At 35.3% G+C, this 20,879-nt stretch overlaps 1 protein-coding gene across 1 annotated transcript in view; it reads left to right on the forward strand.

Annotated features, from left to right (window-relative positions):
- The window catches only part of SEC63 (SEC63 homolog, protein translocation regulator), a 77,268-nt gene that overhangs the window by 27,175 nt on the left and 29,214 nt on the right, over positions 1-20,879 (forward strand). Inside the window, exons 5-14 of the mRNA XM_019443023.2 lie at positions 4,156-4,217; positions 4,800-4,858; positions 6,336-6,386; positions 7,379-7,487; positions 9,754-9,848; positions 9,953-10,085; positions 11,672-11,764; positions 12,548-12,702; positions 14,918-15,065; positions 18,179-18,261. Coding sequence (XP_019298568.1) covers positions 4,156-4,217; positions 4,800-4,858; positions 6,336-6,386; positions 7,379-7,487; positions 9,754-9,848; positions 9,953-10,085; positions 11,672-11,764; positions 12,548-12,702; positions 14,918-15,065; positions 18,179-18,261 — 988 coding nt within the window. The remainder of the gene's footprint in view (positions 1-4,155; positions 4,218-4,799; positions 4,859-6,335; positions 6,387-7,378; positions 7,488-9,753; positions 9,849-9,952; positions 10,086-11,671; positions 11,765-12,547; positions 12,703-14,917; positions 15,066-18,178; positions 18,262-20,879) is intronic.

Genomic DNA, 20,879 nt, shown 5'->3' on the forward strand with positions numbered 1-20,879 from the left:
TGCTGGACACAGCAATCAGAAAAGAAAAAGAAGTAAAAGACATCCCTGTTGGTAAGGAAGAAGTTAAATTTTCATCATCTGTACATGGCATGATACTGTACATAGAAAACCCTAGGGTGGCTCAGTTGGTTAAGTGTCTGACTTTGGCTCAGGTCATGATCTTGCTGTTCCCAAGTTCAAGCCCCGTGTTGGGCTCTGTGCTGACAACTCAGAGCCTGGAGCCTGCTTGGGATTCTGTGTCTCCCTCTCTATTTCTCTGTCCTTCCCCTGCTTGCACTCTGTCTCTCTCCTTCTCAAAAATAAACATTAAAAAGGGGCGCCTGGGTGGCTTAGTGGGTTGAACGTCTGACTTTGGCTCAGGTCATGATCTCACAGCTCGTGGGTTCATGCTCCGTGTTGGACACTGTGCTGACAGCTCAGAGCCTGGGGCCTGCTTCGGATTCTGTGTCTGTCTGTCTGTCTCTCTCTGCCCCTCCCCCACTGGCAGTCTCTCTCTCTCTCTCTCTCTCTCTGTCTCTCTCTCTCTCTCTCTCAAAAATAAATGTTAAAAAAAATTAAAAAAATTAAAAGAAAAAAGAAAACCCTAAAGATCTCTAAAAAGCTATTAAATGTAATAAATGACTTCAGAAAAGTTGCAGGATACAAAATTAGTACCTAGAAATCAGTTGCATTTTTACACACTAATAATGAAGTAGCAGAAACAGAGTTTAAGAAAACGGTTCCATTTACAATTATATCAAAAAGAATAAAATACTTGGAAATAAATTTAAGGAGGTGAAAAATCTATACTCTGGAAACTATAAAATACTGATGAAAGAAATTAAAGATGACACAACCAAATGGAAGGATATTTTATGCTCATGGGTTGGAAGAATTAATATTGTTAAAATGTCTGTATTACCCAAAGCAATCTACAGATTCCATGCAATCCCTATCAAAATACCAACAGAACTAGAACAAATAATTCTGAAATTTGTATGGAACCACAAAAGACCCTGAATAGCCAAAGCAATCTTGAGAAAGAAGAACAAAGCTGGAGGTATAACAATTCCAGATTTCAAGCTATACTACAGAGCTGTAGTAATTAAACTGTATAGGAGTGGCCCAAAAATAGAAACATAGATTAATGGAACAAAATAGAGAGCCCAGAAATAAACCTGCGTTTATATGGTCATTTAATCTATGACAAAGGAGGCAAGAATATACTCTGGGGAGAGACAGTCATTTCAGTAAATGGTGCTGGGAAAACTAGACAGTTACATGCAAGAGAATGGAACTGGACCACTTTCTTACTTCATACACAGAAATAAACTCAGAATAGATCAAAGACGTAATTATGAGATCTGAAACCATAAAACACCTAGAAGAACATAGGCACTAATTTCTTGGACATCCACCATAGCAGTCTTCCTAGATGAATGAAGATCATAAGGCAGGGGCACCTGGCTGGCTCAGAGCATTCAACTCTTGCTTTCATGGTCATGAGCTGAAACCCCACATTGGACATGGAACTTACTTAGAAAAAAATAATATTAAAATCATAAGGCAAGGGAGACAAGCAAAAATGAACTATTGGGACTACACCAAAATAAAAAGCTTTTGCATAGCAGAGGAAACCAATAAAAAGGCACCCTATTGAATGAGAGAAGATATTTGCAAATGATATCTTCAATAAGGGGTTAATATCCAAAATATATAAAGAACTTAGCAACTCAACACCAAAAAACCTAACAATATGATTTTTAAAAAATGGGCAAAGGACCTTAATAGATACTTTCTCAAGGAATATATATAGATGGGCAACTGATGCATGAAAATATGCTCAGCAGTACTAGTCATCAGGCAGATGCAAATCAGAACCACAATGAGGTAATGCCTTAGACCTGTCAAAATGGCTAAAATAAAAAAGACAAGAAATAACAAGTATTGGCGAGGATGTAAAGAAAAAGAAATCCTTGTGCACTGTTGGTGGGAATGTTAATTGGTACAGCCACTACAGAAACTGGTATGGAGCATCCTCAAAAAAGTAAAAGTAGAAATACCATATGATCCAGTAATTCCGTTACTGGGTTTTTACCCATAGAAAGCAAAGACATTCATTCAGAAAGATACATGCACTCCTATGTTTATTGCAGTATTATTTATAAGAGCCGAGGTATAGAAGCAACTCAGTATCCATTGATAGATGAATGGATGAAGATGTGGTATTCATTTATACAATGGAATATTATTCAGCTATAAAAAAGAATGTGATCTTGCCATTTGTGACAACATGGATGGACCTGGATCTAGAGGGTATTATGCTAAAGAGAAAGGCAGGTATCATATGATTTCACTTATATGTGGGACTTAAAAAACAAAGCAAAGGAATAACCAAAAGGCAGAAACAGACTCATTAATATAGAGAACAAACAGGTTGCCAGAGGGGAATGGGATGGAAGAATGGGCAAAATGGGTGAAGGGGAGTGGGAGATACAGACTTACAGTTATAGAAAGAATAAGTTTATAGATAATAGTCTAAGAAGAAGTCTATAGAAGGAATAAAAGGTACAACATAGAGAATATAGTCAATGGTATTATAATAGCATTGTGTAGTGACAGATGGTAGCTATGTTAGTGGTGAGCATAGCATAAGGTATAAACTTGTCAGATCACTATCTTGTATACCTGAAACTAATGTAACATTGTGTGTCAACTATACTTCAATTAAAAAAAACAAAAATAGGGGGGCACCTGGCTGGCTCATTTGATAGAACATACAACTCTTGATCTCAGGGTTATGGGTTCAAGCCCATACATTGGGTGTAGAGCTTACCTTAAAAAAAAAAAAAAAAAAAAAAAAAAAAAAAAAAAAATAATAATAATAATAATAAAAGATAGAAATTATGGTTTAGGTGAAAAAAAATTGAACTCTTTGAAAATAGTTGCTGTTTTTTTAAAGGTACTTCTGCATTCTGTCTCTTACTGTGGAGCTTTGTTGAATAGAAAACTACATTGTATCCTATGTGCATATGTTCTGGGAAATAGAAATACTGTTAAAATTAGATTTGGACATAAACATAATCTTTTGCCACATGGACTTCAAAAATGCCTTTCTTACGATCTTACTGGTCATTTTTGTGTGTGTCTGCCTTGTCTCCTTAACAACGTAAAGTTTTTGAAGGAATTGAAAATTTCTTTCAGTGTTTTTTTTTTAATATCTATTTTGGGATCTGAAATAAGACCACTCTCATTTTGTGCCTTGGACCACTGCCCAGGTCAAAGGTTATATTTCTTTTTAGGTGTTAAAAAAATCACTCTGGGGGCGCCTGGGTGACTCAGTTGGTTAAATGTCTGACTTTGGCTCAGGTCATGATCTCATGGTTTGGGAGTTTGAGCCTGGTGTTGGGCTCTGTGCCGCCAGCTCAGAGCCTGGAGCCTGCTTTGGATTTTGTGTCTCCCTCTCTCTTTGCCCCTTCGCAATTTATGCGCGCGCGCGCTCTCTCTCTCTCTCTCTCTCTCTCTCTCTCTCTCTCAAAAAGTAAATAAACATTAAAAAAAATTTTTTTTTAAATCACTCTGTCACTTTTATATTGCTGGATTAGAAAAGCATTGTTTGAGCAGGTTTTTCCCTAGTCCTTCTGGCATTTGTTTTAGGAGAAAATTGTGACCTCAGCACAATGCAAAATGACCTTTTCTGTAGCATTGGAATTTTCCAGGTGTTCATTTTTTTCTTTTGAGAATGTGGTACCAGTTTTGGAGGGATTATTATTATTAATTTGTAGTGGGTTTATAAGTAGGTATATATTCTTAAAGTATAAGCAAAGCTCATTGAAGAAATTTTGGAAAATGTATAAAGATATAAGAAAAAAGTCCCTGTAATCCTCCCTGCTTGCTTAGAAAATTTCTAAAGTTTTATCTTCCAACTTGAACTGGCAAAACTTCAGAACCCACAGGCCAACCAGGAATTTCTCTAAAGTCTCAATAGTTAGCATTTTCTTTAATGTAGAATTCCTTGCTTTCTTCTCTTTCTTTTTATCTGATTTCAGAGAGGCTTTTCTTGATTTCCTGAAATTAATATCTGTAAGAAGTGAGTTGGTTCATTAATAGAGTTTGTATATGTGAGTACTTTGCAGATGTGGTTTTCTAATTTTGCAATTTTGTTCTTAATGCTAGTTTAACTGATGAAGAGTCCCGGAAAAACTGGGAAGAATTTGGAAATCCAGATGGCCCTCAAGGTGTGGTAAATAATAATTAAAAATTACTAGTGGTATAGTGTATGTGTGTGTGTTTGTGTATTTAAGTGAAAATATTAATAGATTGAAAGGAATATTTTGATTCTTAGTTTGTGAATAGGAAAATTATAACCTCAAGGAGTTAAATAGATATGTAAATTGAGTTTCCTTTAGCTAATTTTTATTTTTCTTTCTAGCAGCCAGTTTGAAAGATAGAACTCAGATTGGTCTGATGAGAAGAGTGATCATTGTCATTCATTTCCAATTAGCAGTTGATAAAAGTTGGATGAAAACAATGTTTTTCTTTATTACTTTAAACATTTTATCATATATTCATAGTGTTTACATAATGACATATAAAAAAATTCAGATTTACTAAGAAGGAATTCATATACTTTGGTCGAGTCTCCCCTGCCCCCACTTCTGGAAAAATCCATCGACTTTTCTGTAATGGGAACACACATAATATAATCTTTCTGAAAGATTTTTTTTTTGGTGGGGGGAAGAGTTGGGGTGCAGAATTTTGAAATATAAATAAATAAAATTGGAAGTGCAGATTCTTCAGAAATACTCTTCCTATTTTAGCCACAAGCTTTGGAATTGCCCTGCCAGCTTGGATAGTTGACCAGAAAAACTCAATTTTGGTGAGTACATGTAAATAGGACACATTATAGTGTGCTAGATATATCTTAGTACTATAGAGAGCTATATCAAAATACTGTTATGCTGTCTTTAATTTAACTGTGTATTATGAAAACTTTTTATATAATAAAGAAAAGAATTGGTTCCCATTATTAGGTTGTTGTTTGGGGCGGTATGGATTTTTTTTGCTTGTTTTTCTTCAGAGGAAGGGCAGTGTGTTCTAAATGTTGTTTTAAAACCTTAAAGCTGTGGTGATTTCTTTTGAAGGTAGTTTCAGGTTGGGTCATTTCCTTGGTTTGGGGAACTATGGTTTTATATGGTATGTATCCTAAGTAGTGCTCAAAATTTAAATTATCCTTCATTTCACATTTACCCAGGTGAAATTAATGTTAATATATGTTAAATTAATGATATGTATTCCATATGGTACTTAGGGAGGCAGTAGGGTATCAGACTTTATTTGGTGATAGATTTTACAACTCTGAAACATCAGGAATTAACTTACTGTTCAGGAATAGATGTTTCCCTATTTCACATATCTTAAAAATGATTAGGAGCTATCTTTGAAGCAATAAAAAAATTCATATAGTCTGTAATTTGTTTTGAAAATGGCTATTTAATGTTATTTTATGGCTGACAAACATTTGTTATCTTAGGGATATATGCTTTCTGTGTGTGTCTATCATGCTTAGGATTACCGTGGGAATACTGGAGAAGAGGATAGTTAGCTACCAGATTTGGAATCAAGCAGCAGGAGAAAAATCTAAGACCAATAGACAGAAATTACTTGTAAATAGAACATTATGAAGTTGCTCCTTGATTAGGAACCAGGATTCTATTATTTATTTCCAAGGCACTAACTACTTACTAATGTGTAGAGCTATAAGTATCTGACTGGAAGGAAAATATAATTTATAAAAGCTGTTTTGCTGGTATTATTTACAGAGCAAATTAAAAGGTGACTTGTTATATTGGATAAGAGCATAAGTTTTAGAATTGAAATGCCTGGATTCCAATCCACTTACTAGCTGTGTGACGTAGGACAAGTCCTGTAACCTATGTGTGCTGCAGGTTTTCTATTTGCAAAAGAAAAATAATAACAGTAGCTTTCTCATAAAATTTGAAAATGAAGTAAGAATTAAATGAAATAATATAAGAGGAGTGCTTTTTTTTTTGTTTTTAGGAGTTCATTTTTCTTTTAAGAGCTAGCAAATGGGGGAGGGGTAGAGAGGGAGGGAGACAGAATCCCAAACAGGCTACATGCTGTCAGCACAGAGCCCGATGTGGGGCTCGAACTCAGTAACTGAAGTCATGACCTCAGCCGAAATCAGGAGTCAAATGCTTAACTGACTGAGCCACCCCGCTCCCTGGAGAGTGCTTTTGTTAGTGCCTCCCCCATGCAAGCCTCAAGGTAAGTGTTCATGGATGTTTTTATAATTTACCTGTGAAAGCCATAATTTTTTTTCTCTTCAATTCTAGGTTTTACTTGTATATGGATTGGCATTCATGGTTATCCTTCCAGTTGTTGTGGTAAGTGCTAGCTCTTTTTATTAACTTTTTTTTGGAAAGGGAATTGGTGGCGTGCTTTGGAGCCTCCTATAATTTGTATTAGAATATAATCCATCGATCCTTGAATTTTAAGAATCTTCTATTCATCTATACTTTAAAGGTTTTCTAAAGGTGATATCATTTAAGTATGTGAAAGTATATCTCCTCCCATACAAAAGTTACATATAAGTGAAATAATACAGGTATATTTAGAGTTTGGAATGTTTTCCTTTACCGTCTCCCTCAACTTCATTTCTTTGTTAGAGATAATCACTGCTAAGTTTGGTGTTCTCCCTTTCAGATATTTTTCTATGGATTATGTTTACATACACACTTTACAAAAATGTGGTCTTTCTATCATTCTGTGACTTCTTTTGCTTCCTATGTTGGAGATACACCTCATTTTTAAAAACAGCTGCATAATATGTCAATATGGAAATACCATAAAGTTTATGATTTTACTGTTACTTTTGTGACTGGTGGTTTTCTTTCTGATCTTACAGTTCCTGAGTCCCATAGTGAGACTAATAATTAACCTGTCTTGCCTTCTTCATAGGTTTATTATGTGAGGATCCAGCTGTATGGAGTCATGTGAATGAAAGTAGTATATCAACTGTAAAATTGTCCTGCACTTATCAAATATTTATTGAATCCATACTGCGTGTCAGGAACCAGCTTGTTGCTTTTATAGCGATGGGTTGTTTCGTTTCTGTTTTGTGTTCAGTTTCTAGCTGAAACTTAAATGGTTTAATCATATATATGTAGTGAGGTGGGTTGGTGTTTAGGTGTTGGGCAGTATAAATACTTGCTAAATAATTTGAAATAAGTAACAAAGGCATTTGTTCTAAAGCTCAGGTATTGTTATTGGTTTTATGAACGCTTAGGAAATTTGACCGTAACATATTCTGCATTAGACTTAATATTTATTGTGGTTTTGATGCTTTATTTATTGTTTAATTTTATTTGTGTTTTAGGGCTCTTGGTGGTATCGCTCAATACGCTATAGTGGAGACCAGATTCTAATACGCACAACACAGATTTATACATACTTTGTTTATAAAACCCGAAATATGGATATGAAACGTGAGTAAATTTAAGTATCTGTGATAGTAGATTATTTTCTGAGTCATTTATTTGGAGTTGATACATACTCCACTGGAAACCTTTTATTTCACAGTTTTATACTCAGTTCATATAACTAAAGCTGGAGGAAAGTGGCTGGTACCCTTTATCATATGTATTTCTATTATTTCCATTTACTCAGCTATATATGTTTTTTACCCTACAAATTTTATGGTAAAGCTTCATGTGGGTTAACTTTGTAATAATACTAGCTAATATTTCTTGAGTATTTGTTGTATGCCTGGCATTACTATGGATTATGTAGATATTAACTCATTTAATCTTTACTGTTTTTAAGCACATTTGATAGATGGGGAAACTGAGCTTAAGGAAATATTAAGTGGTAGAGTCAGGATCGAACTCAAGCAGTCCGGTTCCCAAGTCTTAAATCGGTACATTACACTGTATTAATCTCAGTAAAATAAGTCAGGTCTTGGGCGTGCTGAAAGAAAACTGTCAGGATATTTCATTCCCAGAGTCTTATTTCAGAATTTCTTTTTAGCAAAAAAAAAAGTTCCATTTAAGATACTTTCTTTGATTCCATAAAGCTAACACTGTAAATTTTATCCTTGGAGTATGTAGTGTTTGTTGCCTTTCAGAATCTCTGCTCAGCAGAAATCATAGACCTGTCATAGACAAGCCCTGCTTCTCTTCCTTGGGGAAAAAAAAAGAGATGATACACGTTTTAAAGTTTTAAATTGTGTCTCACTGGAGAATACATTTTTGTTCCAAAACCTAAATGGACTTGTCTGTACTTTGGATTTGCCAATTTAACTAATTTTTTTGGTAATGAGAAAGAGACTCCTCAGGGTCATGTGACTGTGTGAACAGATTTTTTATTTCTGAGAAATGAGCAGATCTTTTATTTCTGAGGAATGAGTCAGTTACTCTCCCTTATGCACACATGTCATTCTTCCTTATGTTGGATTGAAATATTAATATGGAAACTTAGCCCCTTATGAAAATGTTTCATGTTTATAATGTCTTTTAACGTGTTTTTTGCATCAGTGAACTTGATTTCTGTTTTATTCCTGAGTGTGGTACTTAGCCTTATACAGTACTATCAGAAAAGCATTTTTTAGCTGGTGGGCTTGATTATATATCCTTGGTTACTTTAGTGTTGGTATCGTTTACATAGTTGTCTCAGGAATAGTTGTTTTCATGAAAACATTTGATAGCGGTACCTTACCCATATTACTGTGCTTACTGTGTGTCAGGCACATTGGGAGAAACTGAGACCCATAGAAAGGTGAAGAATATTGTCCTACATCATTTAGTTAGGGAGTGAAAACTCCAGGGTCTATGCCCTTAAGCTCTACATTGTCCTGCTTTTAGTGAGCACATTGTATGTATTTTCTGCTGGAAGGTGAGATTGATGACTATAGGTGACTATAGTGCCGGTCATTAAAAAGCTTGAATAGGGACGCCTGGGTGATTCACAGTTGGTTAAGGCTCTGACTCTTGATTTCAGCTGAGGTCGTGATCTCATGGTTCCTGAGTTCGAGCCCTGCACTGGGCTCTGTGCTGACAGTGTGGAGCTTGTTTGGGATTCTCTCTCTCTCCCTCTCTCTCTGCTCCTCTCTTGCTTGTTCTCAAAATAAGTAAATTTTTAAAAAATTATTTAAAAAAATAAGGAGCTTGTATAGACTAACAAATAATGCTCATAGTGTATGTAGCTGCAAATCATGTGTATTTCAAAGAACATGTCCCGCAAACCCTTCAGGGTTCCATGATAAAAATTTCTGTAAATTATAGAGTATTTCAGTTTACTTAAGGTTCTGAGAAGTCATCAAGTGAAGAAACCTAAAACTCTTTTAACTCATTGTTTCTCAGTCTTGTTTAACCATAGAGCCCCCTTTGTTCACATAATAGTTATTAACATCGTATGGGATACTTAATAATTACTCTGTAGAAAGTTTCTGTGGAACACATGCTTAAATCTAGAAACGGATGCTATTTGAAGTGATTTTAATGCATCCAGTTGCTTTGGGGCCCTTAATGTATGTTTCTATTCACTTGTGATAAGTAATACTGTACACTTTTAAAAAAGTGAAATGTTTCTTTTTTGTTGGAGAAATGAGTACTTAGTATTGGAGTTCAGATGATTTTTAGCTTTTTGCGCAATTGGAAAACTGCCTCACTCTACATTAATAAAGTATCTTAGGAGAGGAAATTAATAGATGAGCAAGTTTATTTGTTTACCTTTATATTTCTTTTGTTTTCTTAGGTCTTATCATGGTTTTGGCTGGAGCCTCTGAATTTGATCCTCAGTATAACAAAGATGCCACAAGCAGACCAACAGATAATATTCTAATACCTCAGGTTAGACCTGTCTCCTAAATTCCTTGATATAATAAGCATTTAGGTATTAAAGTTAATGCTTTTCAGTATATAGATATTTTTAATAATTATTTTATTTACTCTAGCTAATCAGAGAAATTGGCAGCATTAATTTAAAGAAGAATGAGCCTCCACTTACCTGCCCATATAGCCTGAAAGCCAGAGTTCTTTTACTGTCTCATCTTGCTAGAATGAAAATTCCTGAGACCCTTGAAGAAGGTATTTATGATTCTAATATCTGCACGGTTTTAATGGTACAAAAGCAACGGATTTAATTAGACTTCATGGTGCAATGTTTTTGTTGCTGTTCTTTTTTGCTCAATCAAATAATTGCTCAAGGATCTTTTAAAAAGAAATCTTTATGCTACATAATTACTTCACAGATATTTTGAAGGTCTAAGTCCGATATTTTTGGCAAATGTTAAAATTTAGTATTTCAAGGTGAGAGAATACTCTGAAAAATGTTTAGTCAGTTGCAGATTATACAAAAATTCCTAGTGACTTTTTAAAAAGATTTTATAAGCTTTTGGGGGGAAGAAAAAATGGATTTCATAATCAGTACCTCAGTCAGTTCCACAACTACCACCACCACTTCCAGCTGTGGTTGCTGATAAAGTGTTTAATCTTTATTTAAAGCTTCCTAAGTATTTGCAGCCACCTGTCTATTTAAAAGAGAAGCAGTGGGGCACCTGGGTGGCTCAGTCGGTTATGCATCCAACTTTGGCTCAGGTCATGATCTTGTGGTTCATGAGTTCAAGCCCCGTGTCAGGCTCTGTGCTGACAGCTCAGAGTCTAGAGCCTACTTTGGATTCTGTGTCTCCCTCTCTCTCTGACCCTTCCCCGCTCTTGCTCTCTCTCTCTCTTGCTCTCTCTCTCTCAGGGAGTGAATAAACATAAAAAAAAATAAAAATAAATAAAAGTAGTGGATTGGGACAGTGGTGTTTCCAGGAATACCATGAATTTGTCATTTTTTTTTTTTTTTTACTTGCATGATTTCATTTGAAGTTTTAAAAGAAAGTTATTATCCTTCAGGAATAAGTGTTCTTTCTGAATGAAGCTCCTCCTCTGCCATTTTTAAGCCAATAATATAATCAAATGCCTTTGAAAACTAGGCCAATTGATGATCAGTGGTTGATGATAAGATAGGATACTTAAGATGGAATGAAGGATCTCTATTTAGGCATTGTTATTGGAGTTGCAAGTTTACCGGTAATTCTAATGTTCCTAATGTTCTGTACAGATACAAAACCATCTCCCTTTTTACCAGTTATCTAAGAAACAGGGAACAGATATTTTTTTAGGTTGAGTCCCAACCCCATGGATGATCTTCACAGTTAACTATTAGGTGCAGTAAAAATGACTCTGTCTCGTTCCTTTTCCTTCCCCTCTTTATCATCCCCTCTCCTCTTTCTGCATGGAACTGACATTCACTATCAATCTTAGTCTTTGGACTTATTCATAGTTACAGAAACTTAGGTATACAAGAAGAAAATTTTTAAGGTTCTTAAGTATAGTAAGATTAGAATTAAGTTTAAGACTATTCCCTCCAAACAAGGGAGTTAACTTACAAAGCACAACACTTGTAATATTAAAAATTTGAAACATCATATCTGAGCTAGAATTTTCTGACTGATTTTTGACAGTGCTGCTTAGGAGAAACTTTAGCCTGCAAAATTCTTATTAGGTCGTGTGTGAAATATTTGTGGGAGAACTTAAATTTAGTGTTAGTCTTGGACTGTAGATGATAAAGATGTTATAATTGTAAAAGTAGAATGATTCGTTTCAGGTTTTGTCTTGTTTTGCAGATCAGCAGTTTATGTTGAAAAAATGCCCTGCCCTACTTCAAGAAATGGTTAATGTAATCTGCCAACTAATAATAATGGCCCGAAGCCGTGAAGGTGAGGTGGAAATGTAATTAATTATGTTGTACTTTTTCTTGCAAGCATATGCAGATTACACTTCATAGTTCTAAGATTTATGAGTATCTACAGTAATTCTGCCCGTAGGTTGAGTCAGCTTTCCCACTTTTGTTCATGGTTTTTCTTACTTCTTTCCTATATTTTCCATTATGTAAAGTCTTTATCACAACTCATGTTTTTGAATTTATTTATTGTTTTATTGTTTGTTGTCACGTATTGTTTGCAAATATTTAATATGCCTCTTCTCTCCTTTGAATACTTTTAGAGTTAGGTTATTCTGTATTTTAACAGTGAGTTTGAAATAATTCTTTAAGTGACGTAACGATGATTTATCTGATATGTAGTGTTTTTCACATGAAGGGAAAAAAAGTGAGGGGGAAGAAAAAGAATGAGGGAGTTTGTGGTCAGTAATGGAAAGGGAGACTCTTAGGAAAGGAGATAATGGTTGTGGTTTGTTGTTATGGCGGATGTCAGTTCTTGGCATGGTGTCAGTATTTGATACTGATAATTTGCTATTTGTGGAAGTGATGCAAAGAATTTTTCTGTTAAATCAGTGCTTCTTGCTGGATAATGATTATTGCATTTGAACAAGTTTGTGTATTTTTGGTATCTTATAACTTTTAAAGGAAAGTCAGCACTGTGATCTTAAGATATGAGGTGTTAAGGATAGTCTCATGTATCATGTTATTGTGATGAATTGTATACTCCTGAACGTATAAAAAGTCCAGCCTTGTTTTTTCTTTTCCTCCTGTTCTTTCTAAGAAAGGGAGTTTCGTGCTCCAACTTTGGCATCCCTAGAAAACTGCATGAAGCTTTCCCAGATGGCTGTGCAAGGCCTTCAGCAGTTTAAGTCTCCCCTTCTGCAGCTGCCTCACATTGAAGAGGACAATCTTAGAAGGGTTTCTAATCATAAAAAGGTAATTCTTTGCCACTTTAAAATCTGTTTTACACAGTTTGTTATGGTACTTAAATAACGAGAAAAGTGTTCTAAAAGTTTTTATTACGAATTTCTTAGATTTAGAATATCTTAAACACTCCAAAACTATCCCTCAAGTGGTTCTGTTAACAATTTCTTGATTAGGTAGGTGTTGTATAATCTTTTACCTACTGTAAGTTATTTTACTACTTTGGGGTCCAATACATTTTAGCAATTAGCACTTTATTCCTTATATTATGTTACCAGAAATAAATATACAAAGTAGAAGTGCAGTGTATGCTTTCCAGTCATTAATACCTGGCTTAAAGGTTGGGCAATGGTTTATCGGTTGAATAGAAACAAAAAAATTAAGTTTTCAAAAAATAAGTAGATCAAATAAAGATGCTTCTTATTTAGAAAATGCAGTCTGTAGTAAAGATCCAACAATGAATCTTAAGATATAGCAAAAATATGTATAAATGAAAAAACTTGGAAATACAAGAAAAAAACTAAAATTATAATTCTGATAGGAGATTTTAAATATTGGTTTGTATACACTAGACAAAATGGGCAGAAGACAGACATTGGATTTGATGGTATTTTTTTTAATGTTTATTAGTTTTGAGAGAGAGAAAGACAGAGACCAAGCAAGAAAGGGGCAGAGAGAGAGGGAGGCACAGAATTGGAAGCAGGCAGAGCCCGATGCGGGGCTCGAACTCACAGACCGTGAGATCATGACCTGAGCTGTAGTCGGCCGCCCAACCGACTGAGCCACCCAGGTGCCCCTGGATTTGATAATATATTAAGGTAGAACTAATGTATATTAGAAATTTGCATTTGAGTTTTCTGTCCTTTCAGGTAATTGTATTGCAATTATAAATTTGTTCACTTAAAACAAAAATTTTTTTTTAATCTTTATTTTTGAGAGAGAGAGAGACAGAGCATGAGCAGGGGAGGGACAGAGAGTGAGGGAGACACAGAATCTGAAGCAGGCTTCAGGCTCTGAGCTGTCAACACAGAGCCCGACAAGGGGCTCGAGCTCACGGACCACAAGATCATGACCTGAGCCGAAGTCGGACACTTAACCGACTGAGCCATGCAGGTGCCCTGATTTGTTCACGTTTCTAATCGAAAACTTTGTAATAGAAAAGTGGACATTCCACACACCTCACGATCTAATCCCTGTCTGCGAAAGTAAAAATTAACTAGCACCAAATGGCTGGAAATTAACACTCTCCTAAGTATCCCTTTAGCCCAGATGGATATTAGTGCAGTAACAGCTATATTTAGAGAACAACAAAAATGAGAAAATTGCATAGTAAAACCATAAGGATGCAGCTGCACTTGGAGATAAATTCATACTCTTAAAGGTTTTTATCATTAAAATTGAAAATATGGGTCAGCAAACTGAGCATAGAAGATGACAATCATTCTTGCTTGGGTCAAGAGTCTATGAATGTTACTGTCTTTTCCTCCTAACTTTATTTTTTCTAAAATTAAAAAATTACTCTGTTTTAACTTTGTAATAGAAAAATTCTTAATTTGAATTTCCTTGGATAAAAGGCCATGAAATGCTATAAAGTTGTATTGTTTGCTTTGAAATGTGTATGTAGATCTTCCTCAGCTTATAGTGGGGTTACATCCTCATAAAGCTATCGATTGTAAGTTGAAAATATCCTAAGTCAAAAATGCATTGAATACATCTAACCTACCAAATACAATAGCTTAGCCTAGCCTACCTTAAATGTGCTCAGAACACTTACATTAACCTACGCTTGGGCAAAATCATCTAACACAAAGCCTGTTTTATAGTAAAGTGTTGAATATCTGTCTCATACAATTTATTGAATACTGAACGTGAAAAACAGAGTGGTTCTAAGTGTATGGATTGTTTACTCTTGTGAGCACGTGCTGACTGGGAGCTACTGCTCACTGCTGCTGCCCAGCATCATGATGATATTGTATTAAATATCACTAGTCCTAGACAAGATCAAAACTCAAGAGTATGGTTTCTACTGAATGCATATTGCTTTGGCAGCATTGTAAAGTTTAAAAGCTTTAAGTAGAACCATTGTAAGTTGGGGACCCTGTGTAATCTTAACATTTTTTAAAAAGTTGTTGGATTTTGTTTTAGTAAACATGCTAATTTTCCTTTTGTGAAAAATTCTATGACTTTAGGATTTATTTTCTTTCTTCTTCTCTCTTTTAAAATTCAGTACAAAATTAAGACTATCCAAGATTTGGTGAGTTTAAAAGAATCAGATCGTCACAATCTACTGCACTTCCTTGAAGATGAAAAATATGAGGAGGTTATGGCTGTCCTTGGGAGTTTCCCATATGTGACTATGGACATAAAATCACAGGGTAAGTGGGAGGTTTCCGTGTTGAACATTGTTTCCCTTTTGATAGACTGGCTCCTGTTTATTTGGTTTAAGGTTCTCAAAACATTTGATATCATAATGTGTAACTAGACTTTCCAGAACTGTGGTTTACATGTCACATTTGCTGTGATAGAATATGATGTATGCTTAATAGTTTTGAGAACACTGATATAATCCTCTAGAATCTTACTTTTATGATCCTCAGAATGGGATTAAGCTTGAGGACTCTCTGTTCTGTAGTTCAAGTTTTAGGAATATCTTACCTTTTTAAAGAATGAAGGATTTTCAGATGCAGTGAAAGATCTTTGAAATACATATATTGTTAGTATGAAAGAAATAGCTGCTTAGTTCTAAAATTCATTTTAAGCCCAATTTACTTATGTTAAATAAACCTTGGAAATTACCGTGTTCTGTGCCACATTTCATGTGTTTTTCTCATCCTGTCTCTATGTTTATGTCTGTTGGGATGAAAATATAGAGATTATTTTTCTACCTACACAGTTGGCCAGTGAGTGTCCATTATAATAGTTGAATAATAGTATTTTACAATGGTGACAGAATTGAGAGATTATCTGCTCCATTCCTTCATTGTAACATTATTCTGAGTTTTGACATTTACTAAGTTACTGTTGTGAGAACATTTTTGTGGGACCAAAAATACAAGGATGTGTTAGGGGTGGTTTCTGTCTGTAAGGGGTTTATAGTCTAGTTGAGGAAAGAGGATATAAACATAGGATTAAAACCAAGGAATCATAAAGCAAGTGTGAAATGAATGACACGGACGTTGTGTCATTCATGCATTCAGCAACTATTGAGTGCCACTCATTTATCTGGGTGTTGGGGAAGCAGTGGTGAGTTAGACAAAGCCTCTACCTTCCTAAGTTTGCATTCTAATGGAATTGAAAAGAGATAAATGACTCTCAAAGATTGGGGTGTTTGAGAAAGTAAGGTAAAACTGCAGTCTGGTTTCAAATCGGCTGGAGTGTAGGATACATGTAGGGAGTGCTTTGGTGAAGAGTTCGGATTTCCTTATGGGTTTGTGAGTCTTCAAACACTTAAAAACAGTAAAAGTTTCATTTAGGACCAATTTAAGTCAGAAACTATGCAGGTAAAAAAAGAAAATAGAAACTATTCAAGTAAAATCCAATTTGGGACTTAGGAGATAACTCTGATAATAATCAAGAGCTATAAAAAGTACATGCTGCTTAGAAAAATGAATGTCAGATTTTCTCGTTAGAAGTAAGAATATTCAACCTCATTGGGAAACTTCATGATGTATTTCATTCCATAGCCTCTTGTATAGACCATTTACTGTATTTTCACAGTGCTATCCCAATGTGTAATATGAGAAATATAGTTAATGGAGGGAGAGGAGAAGCAGTTTAGAAGCAGGAAAGGGGCATCTGCATTATCTAGTGCTGGAGATGGTGGATCTCTCTCCCACATTGCCTAGAGGCTGTATAGAATCACCTGTAGGCTTTTTCTTCACCGTAAAGCATCAAATGGCCGGTAGATACAGTTATAGCTATTAACTCGTGTGCAGTGCTCATGCACATACAACTGTGCCGTGTTGATGAATGTGTAGCCCAGATTTGATAATGGAAAGATAATGGAGACTTCCAGATTGAAGAAAGGATGTTGTATCCTTCTTGATGCCTAGCTGTTGCACCTCACAGCCAGTAATTGAAGAGAGATAGTGATAGTTTGTTAGAGGCCATTCTTTTCCAACTGGTAGTGTGTTAATGTAGGCCACAACAGAGTATGCTAATCTACATCTATGAAGAATAAACATAACAAGCTCAGAAAAATCTATAGGCAGAAATACATAGTGAAGAAAACTCTTACAGATAAAACTTGTAGGTGAAATGAATTATTTACATATTTGAATAAGATCTGTTTGATGTTGTAGTAATTTATTTTAACATTTATTTTAATGTTACTAATTTTAATGTTAAGCTTATCTTACTAGCTTTTGGCAATATGTGTGGCAAGTGTAGAGTTTTTTTTTTTGGCAAATGTGGTTTTAAAAAATTAAACAATTGCAAAAACATTGTGAAAACTTTGAAAGGTGTTTTTTAATATAAACAAATCTTGAAAGTTTTTGCCTTAAAAAAATAAATTTAATGTGACTTGGAATACTAGTCCTAATTACCTTATTTCTGACCGGCAGGCTGGCATTGATGATATAGTTAAAGTCTTGTGAATACGAGGTTTGCATAGTTTAAGAGAGTAACAGAACCCTTTTTCATATCGGTATGAAAGAAAGGTGTGGTATAGCAGTCCTCACATTATACTTTGTTTTAAAACACCTGGGTTTGAAACTTGGCAGTGCAAATATAGCCATTATGTGACCTCAGGCATTTATTTTTACGTTAGTTTTGAACGTCAGTTTTTTCTTTATTATTTTTTTTTTAATTATCTTTTTTTATTTTAGAGTGAGTGTGAGTTGGGGCGAGGGCAGAGAGAGAGAGAGAGGCAGGGTCCACGCTCCAGCACAGAGCCCAGCGCAGGGCTCAATCCCATTACCCTGGGATCATGACCTGAGCCGAAATCAAGAGTGGGATACTCAGTTGACTGAGCCACCCAGGCGCCCCCTCAGTTTCTTCTTTAAAATGGAAATAATAGTAATGCTTCATAGGGCTATTTTATTTTTTAAATTTTAACTTTTATTTTATTTTATTTTATTTTATTTTATTTTATTTTATTTTATTTTATTTTATTTTAGAGAAAGCGAGCGTGGGGGCGGGGAGAGGCAGAGGGAGAGGAGAGGAGAGGAGAGGAGAGGAGAGGAGAGGAGAGAGAGAAACAGTCAGTCTTAAAGCAGGCTCCACAGTCAAGCCTGACATGGGGCTTGATCCCACAACCCCGGGATCATGACCTGAGCTGAAATCAAGAGTCAGACGCTCCTCTGATTGACCCATGCAGCTGCCCCTTCATAGGGCCATTTTAAAGATTAAATAAGTACATTGTTGAAAGCATCTAGTGGAGCATTTTATACAGAATAGACAAATTATTTTTTATTGAGTAAGTTTAAAATGTGTACATGAAATACTGAAGTACCAAATTGAATTTTATTTTTTTACTTTCATCTTCTAGTATTGGATGATGAAGATAGCAACAACATCACAGTAGGATCCCTAGTTACAGTGTTGGTTAAATTGACAAGGCAAACAATGGCAGTAAGTAATTTCTTACTTTTATTCTTTAAGAATTACATGTTAAAAAAAGAGTTATGTGTTAAGTAGTGAAGGGGTATAGGAGGTATAGGCTTCCCCAGTTATGGAATAAATCATGGGATTCAAGGTACAGCATAGGGAATATAGTTAAAGGCATTGTTAATGGTCTTATGTGGTGACATAGCATAATGCATAGAGTTGTTGAATCACTATGTAGTATGCCTGAAACTAATGTAACATTGTGTATCAACTATACTGCAGTGAAAAAAGGGGGAGAGAGTTATATGTTAAAGTTCTTTTATTTATTTTCTCATTTTAAGTCATGTATTCTTAAAGTCAAAACTATTGTAGTCGTAAAATCTAATTTTGCAAGTCCTTTTAGCTGTTTTGACATTTTAAATAAATTTTCAGTTTTTCACATTAGTTTTTACATACAAAAAAACCCTTGGAAAATAGGTTAATTCTTCATGTGATGATTTGTTAATTCCCTGTAAAACATAATAACAAGGCAATGTGCATATAGTATTTAAACTGTAAAGTTTTATACAAAGATTAATTATTGATTACTGTTGAGAATTTCTTTACCTATTCTTTAGTCAATTCCTTTTTTTTTTTTTTTTTTAACATTTATTTATTTTTGAGACAGAGAGAGACAGAGCATGAACGGGGGAGGGTCAGAGAGAGGGAGACACAGAATCTGAAACAGGCTCCAGGCTCTGAGTTGACAGCACAGAGCCCGACGCGGGGCTCGAACTCACGGACCGTGAGATCATGACCTGAGCTGAAGTCGGCTGCTCAACCGACTGAGCCACCCAGGTGCCCCTGTTTAGTCAATTCTTTAGAGAATTTACTCTCAATTTTTTTATTTTAAAAAATGTTAAATTACAGTGAAAATATTTTTTTTTCTAATTATGTGAAAAATTCATGCTGTCTGGGGAAAAAAGTTCAGGCGATGTAGAAAAGTAGAAGAAATTAAAATGACCTAAAGTCCTACTACCCTGAAATTATTGATTTTGAAGCGCATCACTGTAGATACCCTAATGCATGAATAACTGTGGGGCTAAATGATGTTTTTACTATCATGGATTCCTTCTCTAACCCACCTTCCTCAGGAAAGCCCTTGTCAGCCCCAGACCAGAATTTAGTCTTCTGTATATCTTTTCATGTCTTTCTTCATGCTCATATTTACTCTCTGGACCTTTACAGTTGTATGTGTATATACATACTGGTACCTTTCTCATTCCTTTTCATTAAATCCAGTCACATTGTATATGTTTCCTGTATCTTGTTTTTCTCAGTTTCTATTACAAATTTGCGTTACCTCCCAGGTTAGAACTTGTTTTTGATTGTACTATTTCAACTCTACTTATTCACCTAATGGCAGATCTCAGCCTGTTCTACTCTGGGGTCTGTGAACATCTGTAGGAAACCTAGTATGCATTTAAACACCGTGTGTAAAATTTCTAATGGGGTGTCTGGGTGGCTCAGTTGGTGAAGCATCTGACTTCAGCTCAGGTCATGATTTCGTGGTTTGTGGGTTGAAGCCCCCCCGTTGGGCTCTGTGCTGACAGTTCAGAGCCTGGAGCCTGCTTCAGATTCTGTGTCTCCCTCTCTCTCTCTGTCCCTGCCACGCTCACACTCTGTCTCTCTGTCTCTGTCTCTGTCTCTCTCTCAAAAAAACAAACAAAAACGTCTGTTAGGAAAAGCATATTTTGTAGTAGGATATATCAAATTAAAGATGTTGGTTTTATGGTAGCAGGTGGTAAGGAAACATGTGTGTCATGGACTCTGGATGAGACATGCCCTCTGGGAGAAGAGGAAATTCTAAGCCAGTGGCTAGGATTGGGTTAGAATCCAAATTTATACTACCCTCATGCTTTGGAATTCCCAGCCTGAAAAACGAGCAAAAGTTGGCCTTGAACTGTTGAACTTCTGGGATAATTGGTAGAAGAAAAAGCAAAATTTCCCTGCAAGAAGGGAAAGAATCAACCATTTATCTTCCAGTTCTTGTATGAGCAGTACCTGAGAGTAATTTAAGTATTAGAATCTAGCTAAAAAATGAAGAAATGGAAAAAAAAAAATGATGAAGCAGAGATGATAGAATTAGACAAGGGGCTGGCACACTTTTTCTATAAAGGTCCAATTAATAAACGTTTTAGATTTTATAGGCCACAGTTTCTGTAGCAACTACTGAATTCACAAATGGGCATGGTTGAGTTCTAATAAAACTTTATTTAAAAACGAGGCAATGGGCCATAGTTTGCGGACCCCTGAATTAGGCTAATAGTTTAGAGCCCAAGTTATCATTGTTTTTATTTGTTAGCTTTAGTAATTCCAAGGAGTTTATAAATACAATGAACATCACTTACTGTCTTCTAGTATAGATTCTCACTGAAATCTTACTGGAATTTAAATCCCAAATTTATGGCTTTTGTACTGATCCTAAGTGGATTATACAGTGGATATGTCTTTAGGTTATATGGGTTTTTTTGGTGTTCCACTTCTTAGTCATTTAATTAAATTATTTAAACTTTTTTTCTAAGTTTTTGTTTGTTTGTTTGTTTAAGGAGACTCTATCCCCAGTGTGGCACTTGAGCTTATGACCCTGAGATCAAGAGTCG

The sequence above is a fragment of the Panthera pardus genome, unplaced genomic scaffold, assembly GCF_024362965.1.
Source record: "Panthera pardus isolate Hobbes unplaced genomic scaffold, ASM2436296v1 HiC_scaffold_17, whole genome shotgun sequence".
NCBI lineage: Eukaryota > Metazoa > Chordata > Mammalia > Carnivora > Felidae > Panthera > Panthera pardus.